Source organism: Zootermopsis nevadensis, unplaced genomic scaffold, assembly GCF_977971745.1.
Source record: "Zootermopsis nevadensis isolate Lab colony 2312 unplaced genomic scaffold, Znev_1.0 Znev_ptg000024l, whole genome shotgun sequence".
In the NCBI taxonomy this organism is placed as follows: domain Eukaryota; kingdom Metazoa; phylum Arthropoda; class Insecta; order Blattodea; family Termopsidae; genus Zootermopsis; species Zootermopsis nevadensis.
This window is the reverse complement of record NW_028259156.1, coordinates 5,747,967-5,760,107: the sequence shown is the minus strand read 5'-3', so window position 1 is coordinate 5,760,107 and position 12,141 is coordinate 5,747,967. Positions and strand designations below refer to the sequence as shown.

Genomic DNA, 12,141 nt, shown 5'->3' with positions numbered 1-12,141 from the left:
CACACAGCTCCATACTCACTAACTAAAAGGTACGGGAATTAGAACTGAATGAATTTGAGTAGTTTTTGTGATCAAGTTCTCATGACCTACATATCAGACATTCAATGAGGGTGTTGTGAGTGGCTTGGCAGATAACATAATTACATTGTTTCAGTCCACACTATAAGAAAGTCGAGGGTGACTGTAGCCAATTTTCCTATCAAATTCTGGCAAAGTTAAGCCACTGTTAGCACATGGATAGCATCCTCATGTACCCCCAAAAGAATGCTGTAAGGGGAGGAATGTCATGCACACAACGTGGTCAAGCCATAGGCCCACCCTTGCCAATAAAATTCTCTTAAAATTTGCGATTTAAGAGTCAATCAGTTCCTTGTGAAAATGTGGAATCATTCTGTCTTGTTGCAACAGCATTTCAATAGGACATGTTCTTCAAAACAGGTGTGAGGCATTCCTCTGCTTAAGATGCCATTTTAACAACTGTGAGTGTAGTGCATCTTGTGGAAAGATATGGAAACTAAAGCAGCACGAGTTATAAATCTGATCGTATAACCTTCTAAAATTAATTTAGTTCAAATTCCTTTGCATCACGGTTCACAAGTTATGAAATGGCGTACATTTCATGTGTACACTCTGTGTATAAGCAGTCCTTGAACTGAAATAAACATAAATATTTGCAAAACTTGTTGCAGTAAATAGTATTGATGGAGACACGGCAGTTCGGAAGACATGAAACAATCATAGAACATTTGTAGGTGCTTTCACCACAGAAAAATAGAGAAATGCTCCAGTTCGCTTTGCCGTGTTTCTCTGTTCACCTGTGTAGCATTTTGATAAACACTGAATGGGCTTTAATGGCATTTGATAATTTTCCTGACTTGCCTTCTGATATCATTTATGGTAAGTATGATGTCATTTGTAAACGGTGTTTGGTAAAGTGTTTTTTAAGGTTCTGACTGAGCACTCAAAGAAAACCATAAGAAAATTCACCACAATCTCTGGCTGACTAAGAATCAGACAGAAAGCTATTGAAATAGATAAAAGCAGAAAAAGCATCGTCAAACTTAGGAATGTTCCATGTTAACCTAGAGGCAAGAAACTAAGAACCAGTTCACACTAACCACAAGTTATCTATTTGTGGAGAACCTTGTGGAAAATGTATAAGAGTGTGGTGAAATAGAAATGTCTGATTGCAGCTAATACCAGTAATTTTAATTGTTGCAGGAAGTGGACTGGTGGGGTGTTGGATTCACTGCATTTGTAATGATGCTCGGGCACAGACCCTTCGAATATGATGAACATCAAAATGATGCAGCACTTTGTTGGTAAGTATTTTGCATTTTGAAAGAGTTCTGATGTATGTGTTTGCTGTGAACATCATTTTCCTTTGAACACATTTCTGTTGAAATTACTTAACGGTCAACAGATGACTGTCTGTTTTAATTAGCTTCGTTCAGCATATCTTAACTTCAAGTGGTCTTCCACTGTTTATAAACACGTAAACTTATGTCCCTGCAATTGTGTTTATGAAAATTGCAGTTTGTGAGTGATTTTGGTACAATTCACCTCTTCTTCAGTTCATGTTGAGGTCAACCATTTTTATATTTAAAAGAATGGTAAAGACCTTTCTTTTTCTTATATTCAAAATTTTTTGATATTTTTATTTGCATTTTTCTCGTGCAAGTGTTTTGTAGCCACATCAGCATCAATAAGATATTCACCTTTTATAGCTTAAAGTCGCCTAAATAATATTTGAACATTCAGTGGTAAATCAAAGAAGACAACTCAGCCATTACAAGGGTTAATGTTTCTGAAGTAAATAATCGCTGTTTACACTGCAGAACTCCGAATTGTTTATTTTTAAAGCAGATTGTGTTTGTAGGTGTCACTAGGTCTGTTCCGTTTATGTGCTAGAGAGTTGCACTACATGGCGTAATGATACTTCAATTAACAAAGTTAACGTGCTTTGTGTGTGTTACCTACTCAGCTATGAGTATAAGTACTTCGATACTGAGAGTGCCGTGAATAAAACAAGTTAAACAAATCCTATCAAACATTGGATGCATCTTTTAAATGAGGTGACTATTATGCAGTCTTAATTTGATTTTGCGTATTCAAATAACTTGTGTCTTTGATGTCAGCACGGAATAATTAGTCAGTAGTACCATGATGATACTGTAAGTGTAAGTGAAATATTTATTAGTGTTGTGAATTTAGATCTTGGCATTCATAGTGGCAAGTCAGATAATTATTGTTTTATTTCGGTCATTAAAGAGGACTAATTGTTTATATTTATAAACATGCAAGCTGACTCCAGTGAGAAGTTAGCAGAACAGAGCTAGGTTTTCGTACCTGTATGATAAAATAAAAAGTAAAAATTGCTTGCATCATCACAACCTCAAATCCTCCATAGAACGAAATATGACTGGTAATAAGACAAATGAAGAGGGGTGCATTGTTAAACTGTGGGCCAAATTAAGCATGTCGTACATAAGCAAAAAGTGATTAAAATTTTGAGCCTTTTGGGTTGTTTTCGATCTCCTACTAGAACATGTATTCAGAGGCTGACGTTTCAGTCATGTAGCGTAAGTAGCAGTGATCATTTGTTATCGTGAGAATGTTGAAATAAAAAATGTTCCCCCACATCAGAATATTATTGCTAAATGTGTCAGTACACATACTCGTGTATTGCGATACCAAGTTGAAATGATTTCTCTTCCTGGTCTTTTCAAAGTTTGCATTTGTCAGTAGTGAGTGACAGCCCACTGCCTCTCCACAGTTTCTACTCAATCCTTATCTTTGTCTGCTAGATCCATCTAGTAGGAATCAGGAGAGACTTGTGTGAGAAATGGCCGCCGAATTTTGCTTACGGAATATCTCGTTCATGCTCGTTTGGTTCTTTTATGTGCCTCTCTGAAGGAAGTTGTGCTTTAGATTTTTATCACCCCTTAAAAATGTATCGACCTTGGGGCTGGTGTTGAGCACATTAACCACTAGTCCACTGAATGCGACAAGTTCTAAAGTGCCAAAAAAACAAAAATAAAGTTTATGAACATTTTTTATTTCACTTTATTAAATACATAATTAACTATGTAACAAAAAACAATTTAACGAACACATTTTTTATGATATATTCCGAACTAAATAATGCACTAAACCAATTAAACTGAAAACAATTGAACTATTCAACGAAGAACTTGTGGTGGTTCATTGATGGATGTGGTTGTAGGGCTTGAAGTGAGACCCCGCTCACATAACATTGGGTCCTTTCTTGTTTACTTTAGCCAGATGGTGGGCTCAATCTCAGTTTCGTCGTTTTCTGTTACTAGGCGAGCAACCTTCAGGAGACGATGTAAGGTCTTTTAGAATGGCTTGAATGTCCAGGTCAGTTATTTTACTGGGATGTATTGTTGGGTCAGGAATCTGGAAAGGAAGTAAAAATTTGGATGAGAATAGGAACTGGAATAATGGGTAACAAGTATGGAAACACGTACAGCGAATATCTCGTGGTAGGCGATCTCTAAGGATGCAGGTTTTGAAGGAATTTGTGACGAAGCTCATGGTGAAAGACACTAGACTTATTCTAGTTACATGGACTCTTGTATAAATTACAGGCTTGAAACTCATTCTGCATTTTTTGGGATGACTTCTGTTTGACCCACTGTTTCATCTACCTGTCATAACCTGACCTGGTGTTGTAACTTTTATGTCGTGTGATTTTCATCTGCATGGAATTTACGAGTCGGAGGGAGGGCTGGAAATAGGTCAAATGCAAGAACATAAAGAGTACAAAGAGAACTTCAGGCTCATAGTATGCTTTCGTGGCACTCTCCAGGCACTACACTTAAATGAAAGGCAAGTCAGTAATAGGTTCTTTTATTCTGTAATAAGTATTTCTATATGTGTGTAATGGTCCAAATTACATCTTCTGCTGAGGTAATTTGATCCTACCATTTAGTTCTTTTATTATTTTATTAGGCTGAATTTCTTTTTACTTTTCGTTTCAAAATTCTAACTTGTTGTTGTGTTTGGAGGGTAATACTGGGATGTTTACTTCTAGTTCATGGCATATACCTAACTGTTTAAGACAAAGACGTCCGAGGACCTTCGGTTCCCAGGAGTCTTGTGTTTCTACACCAGGGCAATAAACTGTCGTGAATTGGTTGTAGTCCCAAGTGTCATATTATTATGGCGGAAATGTGTAGAAAGTTAGTTAGACTTGATGATTCATTGTGACTCAGCAGATAATGTTGCTGGACCTTACGCATTAAATAGGTTGAGAGGGGACTCTTCAACAAACTTTCGAGGTAGCCGCACGCAAACCCAACAGTTCTGAGATCATCGTCTTGTGGCTAAAGCCAAGTATTATCATCTGCACATCTGTATTTATTCTTAAATAATTAAATTGTGTATAGATAAAGTATTATATTCAGCGATAAAGGAAGCTTCTCGTTGTCGGGAGTTACATACCGTTAACACCCCTGAAGAGAGTCAAGTGATTACCAAGGAGCGAAGCTCTTATTACTGAGCGGCTATAGCAAAAGTGGCGATCCCAACGCGGGGCACGAAGTGGTAACGACGGCAACAGATCCAGAGGGCAGCCAGCTGAATACATTCAACAACACCATCACAAAGCAGACGACAGTTACAAACAACGACCACACCAGGAGTCGTACTGTAACACCAACAAAGTTCAAGAAGGACAGAGCTGCAAGCTACGAGCGCTCCAGGAGTCCGCATTTAAGAAGATCACCAGATCATCAGCGTCATACGTAAAAGGTTAGTTGGTTAAGTGAGGGAAGAATGGCAACCCGCAGCTTACGTAACAGAATTGTGACTGTTTCAGAAAAAGAGAGCAACCATTTCGGAGACGGTGAATTAGAATTGTGTCGGGTTGAAGGGTCATTGGAGGAAAATGAAAGACTAGAAACGGGTTTAGGATCGTCTTCGGAAATAGTGGAACAGGAAGAAGTTGCATTAAGAATGAACAATGGGCAGCAGGCCTGTACTAGCATTCCACAGAGTGACTCGCATAGTTATTTCCAAGATATGTTTGCTAAATTAATGAGTGTTATGAAGGCAGACAAATTAGAAGTAATTTCTAGCGTAAAAGGGGAAATTTCTGATATAAGAAAGGAAATTTCAAGTGTAGAAAATAAGATTGAGAGTTTACAAAGAAATGTAAATAACATACGAGAAGATGTCAGACTGGAAAACGAAAGGTTGATTAAGAGAGTTGAGAGGGAAAATTCGAAATTAAACAAAGAAATTTCAGATAAATTACATTCAGAATCTGTAAGATTTTCTTGTGAAATCAAACAAGTTAGAGAGGATAATGAAGTGGAGTTAAGAGCTGCTAAACGGAATATGCAGGAATTGTCAAATGACTTACATAAGAAGTTAGACCAGCACATTGGTGAGGTGAATTCGGTAACAGGAGAAATAACCAGTAGGGTTATCCAAAATGAGGAACATCTAGGACAAAAGCTAACAAAATTGACTGATGAAGTTCAGGTTGTCAGAAATGATATGGTAAAAGAACAAAAGAAACAAAGTCATCGGCAGGGGGAGCGTTTTGTAGAGATAGACAAGGAATTTGAAAGGGTTAACTGCGTTAACGACAGTAGGTTTGAGAAGTTGAACCTTGAAATTAAACATTTAAAAGGTAAGTTGTCAGAACCGACTTCTGTTGTTTGCAATGGAAATTTCTCACGATCAGCTAATGGCAATGCAGCCAGTCAAAGCAGTTCCCACGGCGAGGCTGCTGAAAACTTGGGTAGTCAGGTGTCTGGGTCAATTGATATTTCAGGGAATGCGAGTGATGTGAATTGTAATGTGTGTATGAATGTACCTGTGAGTCATGATACCATGAATGTTCGCCATTACAATGCACATAACTATTTAAGTGCTGCTGATCTATCCCTACCCATGTTTGAAGACAGCGATAAGATCAACGCCATCTACCATTTAAACCAGCTTGATGAATTTATGAAGTTGAAGGGGGTACCAGAATCATTAAAATTGGCTATAGCATTGAAGTCAATATCAGACCCTGTTGCTAAACAGTGGATGTCAGCTGTGGCTCATACATTAAATGACTATGAGCAGTTTAAAGTCGCATTCACTAAAACGTTTTGGTCCAAGACGACACAGAGTCGAGTGAAATGTTCGATATATCAAGACAAATATGAAAAGCAATCAAATCTCTCAATGTCAGGGCACCTGATTAAATATGCTGTTTTGGCTTCATATCTAGGGATGAGTGATGCCGAATTTATTGACGCAATTAAGTTACACTACCCGGTGAACATACAGAGGTGTCTGGTGGGGGTTCCCTTGACTACAGTGCAGGAAGCCATAGACGTTTTGAAGCGCCTTGAAATGCTAGAGTTTAACGAAGCAGGTAGTAAAACAAATATAAGGGCTACTTATCACCAGAACAATAATCCCGATAAGAGGCAGAACCAGAATCATCATTACGTGAGACAGACGTATTATGACAGGAGGCAGAATTATTCTGGTTACAGCCACAGCAATAGAAATGGGAACAACAACGGTAGAGGTGCTTATTTTTCTAGAGACAGGGAAGATGACAACCGTAATAAACACGAAGGGTCTTCCTTAAACCCTGGTGCCCCACCTTACCACAGTCCGACAAGGCAAACCGATAGGAAGGAACCGCAAGGACCATCCGAGCGTCCGGCGTTAAACTAATATCGAGCGGCGTTACGGATCGAACCCCGTTCGCATCAAAGGCAATAAAAACTTCAGATCCGGACCCAAAGCACAGTGTAGTTTGTGAGGTGGGAGATAAATTTAGAGATGTGATGATTTCCGGTAGTAGTAATTATATGGATCCTTTGAATGAATTGGTGATATATTATATTAATGACAGCCATTTATTAAATTGTCCGCAGGTGTCAATTTCATTCGGTGATATCACTACCAATGCTATAATAGATTCAGGCAGCGAAGTTAACCTTTTGACCGAAAGTATTTATAAAGACATAGTATCTGCAGGAGTGTCCACTTTAAGTTTACCCGTTGCCAACACAGTGTTAGTGACAGCTTTTGGCAATAAGACTCGGCGTATTAAAGATCAGATCTATGTGGAATTTAGTATTGGGGGCGATAGTTTTGAGAGTGTGTTTTTAGTGTCCCCACAACTGACTAGCTCAGTGATTTTAGGTTGCGATTATGCAAATGAGTATGGGATTGTTTTGGACTTCAAAAGGAAATGCTTCCGTTATGAGCTATATGGAATTGAGAAAGTGCAATTGTTTAATCGAGGTGACCGGTTACGTGATGTGAGCAACGATGGACAGGAGTTGAAGGGAAGTTCTGCTTATAGCAATCATTTGATAGTTCAGGATTCCAACCTAGTTCGAGAAGGAGGGGGAAGTGAAGTTTTAGGGCGAAGGTCCTTGTTTATAGATGCCACAGAAGGTGATGATGTCTACAAGTTTGATAAAGATGAAGAGAATTATGGTAGCCGTTGGGAAGGCGAATTTTTCGACGTAGCAAATAGCCGTCGTTTTTATTGTGATAGTAGTGAGAGACGAGTTGGAGAGGAAGGTCTGATGTATCCAATTTTGGTGCAGAATACTAGGATAGGTTCCCCTGATCCACGTTCTTTGCAAGCTGTGGACGTAACCGCTATGATTAATGCAAATGCACACCTCAACAGTCTTCAGAAAGAGAGTTTAATTAAATTGTTGTTGAAGTACCTGGAGTATTTGACTTCGAAACCAGGTATGTGTCGCCGCTTTCAGTACGAGTTCGTACTAAGTGATCTTAAGCCAGTCACGGGTAGTTCAAGAGTGGTCCCTTTCGCTGTCAGGCCAATTATAAGAGAACAAATAGCTCAGATGTTGGATGACGATATTTTAGAGACATGCAATTCTCCGTTCATAAATCCTATCACTATTGTGTATAAAGAAGTGAGAAAACCACGCCTTTGCATAGATGCTAGGAAAATAAATTCTGTTATGGTTCCAGATCGTGAAAGAGTTTACCCTATAGGCGAGTTATTACAGCGTTTTAATGGAGTAAGGTACATGACATCACTAGATCTCACCAGTGCTTTTCTGCAAATTAGCCTTAAAGAAAGTTCACGCCGCTTTACAGCTTTCCTGTTTGATTCAACTGTGTACCAATTCAAACGTGTCCCTTATGGATTCAAAAACTCATTATCAGCATTTGTTAGGGCGTTGAAACTTGTGCTGGGTTCAGATAGTGAGGAGTTTGTTGTGTTTTATGTGGATGATTTATTGGTATTTTCGCGCAGCTTTGAAGACCACCTAAAGCATTTAAACATAGTCATCGGCAAGTTGACTGAGGCAGGATTCACCATAAACGCTGCAAAATGTCGGTTCTGTCAGACTGAAGTTACATTTTTGGGGCACATAATAAGTCAGACCGGTGTGTCTGCAGACCCTGAGCGAGTAGCCGCCATTTTGAAGTATCCTGCACCCCGTAACCAAAAGCACTTGAGGCAGTTTTTAGGGACTTGTAACTTTCATAATAGGTTTATTATCAATTATGCAGGCTACGTAGGCGCTCTCCTTCCATTGTTGAAAAAGGGAAGTAAATGGAAGTGGACAACAGAGATGCAATGTGCTTTTGGGGAACTACGTGCGAGGTTTGCACATACAATACATTTAGTCCATCCCAATAATGACCTACCCTACGCCGTATACACTGACGCATGCAAGTTTGGCATTAGCGCAGTTCTGATGCAGACAGACGAAGCGGGGGTTACCAACATTGTTTCTACAGCTTCAAGGGTGTTGTCATCCGCTGAGATGAGGTTCACTACGTGTGAGCAGGAATTGTTAGCCGTGGTATATGCACTCAGAAAATTCAGACTTTATGTTTTTGGGCAAAAGGTTACTTTGTTTTCAGATAATAAGGCTTTATCGTTCCTGAAGAAATGTGCTTTGACCTCCAACCGAATTACACGTTGGGTTTTAGAAATTCAAGAATATGACATTGACATCGTACATGTAAAGGGGTCAGACAACGTCCTTGCGGATGTTATGAGCAGAAATCCTGTCGGCTTAACTGAAGAAGAGATCAAGGGAATGGGAAAGCCACGAGGCATGTTAGTAGCAGCCATAAACTTGAATATCGATACCAAGTTAAAGGGGGAATTAAAGAATCTAGCGCATCACCAAGCCAGCGACCCGTACTTAGTTAAGGCCAGAGAGAGACTAGCTTCGGGGGCGGCAACCTATTTGGACAAGTACATGCTAAGAAATGAAGTCCTATACCAAAAAGGTATAAACTACCCGTATTGGAGGCCCGTTCTCCCTAGCAGCCTGGAAGATCGTGTGATCAACTTTGTACATACTTCATCGGGCCATCAAGGTACTGATCGATGCATTGCACAAATAGCTTATACTTTTTACCTGAGAGATTTAGGCCGAAAGGTTCGCAAATACGTCGCACACTGCGACATCTGTCAGCGCGTAAAACATCCTAACAGGAGTTACGAGGTAGAATCTAGGTCACATATGCCATCTAAACCTGGTGAGCTAATGTCTTTGGATCTGTACGGCGCTCTGCCTACAGGACGTGGAGGAGTGAAGTACATTCTGGTATGTCTGGATGTATTTTCGAAACACGTGAAACTTTATCCGATTAAATCAGCGACTACGAGAGCTTGTTTGAATAAGTTGACTCATTATTTCCGTCAAGTAGTCCAGCCTAAATCAATCCTTTCCGACCATGGCACGCAGTTTACCTCACCATCGTGGAAGAAAGCCCTTTCCAACCTAAACATTTCCGTCAGATATTCTCCTATTCGCCATCCTCAGAGCAACCCCACAGAGAGAATAATGAGAGAATTAGCTAAATATTGCAGGATATATTGTAATATCACTCAGAGAAAATGGCCTGAATTAATTCCTCTTATCGAGAATTGGTTAAATTCATCCGTAAGTGGGACGACAGGTTACACACCAGTGGAACTAATGTTTGACGAGCCGAAGCCGGACATGTTCGAGAAAATTTTTGTTAAATCCCCAGATCAGAAGCCACCAGCGGAAAGTTTGGAAATTAAGGTTCTCCGGGCATACGTTAAAATGAAAGCAAAGGCACTGGAAAGAAAGAAAAAGAGGAAAATGGGAATCGCAAAGTGGAATCCTCAGCTGTCAGATAAAGTGCTTGTGCGTTGTCAACCTGTTTCAAACGCTGCACAAGGTGTTACGGGCAAGTTCATTCGTCCGTACGAAGGCCCGTACGTGATAACGAGAATCATTCCACCTTCGGTGTATGAAATCTCAGGGAATAATGGGAAAGTCAGAGGACAATTCAATAAACATTCATTGAAGCCATATTTGGAGAAAATCAGCACTGACTGATTTGATTGCACGCGGTTGACTAAATTTCTTGGAAATCAGTAGTCACTGTTTGTAATAAATTTGGGCTCAATAATCATTTAACTATTGTAACAGCTGTAGTATGGAGTTTAATATTCAAAATTATACCAATATAAGTGCATTGTAAGAGCAGAACAATTGAATATTGTTGTCAAATCCTACCAGTAATTTATTATTATTAGAAGTAACTCATAATTAACGCTTAAGAAATTGTTTAGTGAACGGATAACTGTTATGTTGTAATGATCAAGACAACTATGTGAAGGTCAAGTAACCTAAAGGATTTATATATGTATGACTACTATAATTGTTAAGTGTTCATTTCATTTTGTGTATGTATCAAGTAATGTTATATTTTGTATTGTGTTTTTTTTTCATGTAATATGGTGTAATTGAGCTGAAGCTTTAGCGGCAAGAAGATATAATCTTGGACATTTCTGATAGAAAGTGACCAAAATTATACTTGGGGAGGTTGTAACGGTCCAAATTACATCTTCTGCTGAGGTAATTTGATCCTACCATTTAGTTCTTTTATTATTTTATTAGGCTGAATTTCTTTTTACTTTTCGTTTCAAAATTCTAACTTGTTGTTGTGTTTGGAGGGTAATACTGGGATGTTTACTTCTAGTTCATGGCATATACCTAACTGTTTAGGACAAAGACGTCCGAGGACCTTCGGTTCCCAGGAGTCTTGTGTTTCTACATTAGGGCAATAAACTGTCGTGAATTGGTTGTAGTCCCAAGTGTCATATTATTATGGCGGAAATGTGTAGAAAGTTAGTTAGACTTGATGATTCATTGTGACTCAGCAGATAATGTTGCTGGACCTTACGCATTAAATAGGTTGAGAGGGGACTCTTCAACAAACTTTCGAGGTAGCCGCACGCAAACCCAACAGTTCTGAGATCATCGTCTTGTGGCTAAAGCCAAGTATTATCATCTGCACATCTGTATTTATTCTTAAATAATTAAATTGTGTATAGATAAAGTATTATATTCAGCGATAAAGGAAGCTTCTCGTTGTCGGGAGTTACATACCGTTAACACCCCTGAAGAGAGTCAAGTGATTACCAAGGAGCGAAGCTCTTATTACTGAGCGGCTATATGTGGATACAAAGATTTTAAACGAGTTAATTTGGCTAATTTATGTTTGAAATGAAACAGGTTCGTGAATCTGCTCAAAACTCTGTTTGGCAACGTTGCCCTTCCAGCTTATGTTTTCTTCTGCGTTTTACGACTACGACGACGACTTGCCATTGATGAAGCGACACCTTGTCCGCCTGTGAATCCTCCCCGTTGATGTTCCTGTTCTTGGGCAGGCAGGGGACGGGCGCTGATAGTCTGCGCCGTCGTGACGCGTCGCTTCGCTAACTGGCGTCTTGTTCGCCGCAATTTCTTAGCACGGGCCTGATCCCAAAGACGCTTCTGGTTGCAGGCATCTAGTGGGTTGTAGACGTAATCTGAAATCGGAAAGAATGACATTCAGGTCACAGCATTCCGTAAACGGTTGCTTCTTATCACGTGATTTGACATGAGAGGAGGAAAATCAGCGACATTCATAAATCATATATTACAGAAAGACTTGACTCGTAAGTAGATGAAAACGTTTTGGAAAAACTGTCTCCAGTTTTTCCGTCGTCTAATATAAATTTCTCCAGTTCCCCGCATAGCCACTTCAGCCCTGAAGATTGAGAAAGGATCTTTCTCCGACACTTCCATCCACTTAATCGCCGCGGAAGCTGCTGATAATACAAAATTAATA

At 39.5% G+C, this 12,141-nt stretch overlaps 1 protein-coding gene across 12 annotated transcripts in view; it reads left to right on the top strand.

The window, feature by feature from the left end:
• The window catches only part of LOC147872709 (cAMP-dependent protein kinase catalytic subunit-like), a 35,853-nt gene that overhangs the window by 8,595 nt on the left and 15,117 nt on the right, over positions 1-12,141 (top strand). For all 12 annotated transcript variants that reach the window (XM_087355104.1, XM_087355101.1, XM_087355094.1 and 9 more), the window contains one exon: positions 1,222-1,322. In XM_087355104.1, the coding sequence (XP_087211230.1) occupies positions 1,222-1,322 (101 nt within the window). The remainder of the gene's footprint in view (positions 1-1,221; positions 1,323-12,141) is intronic.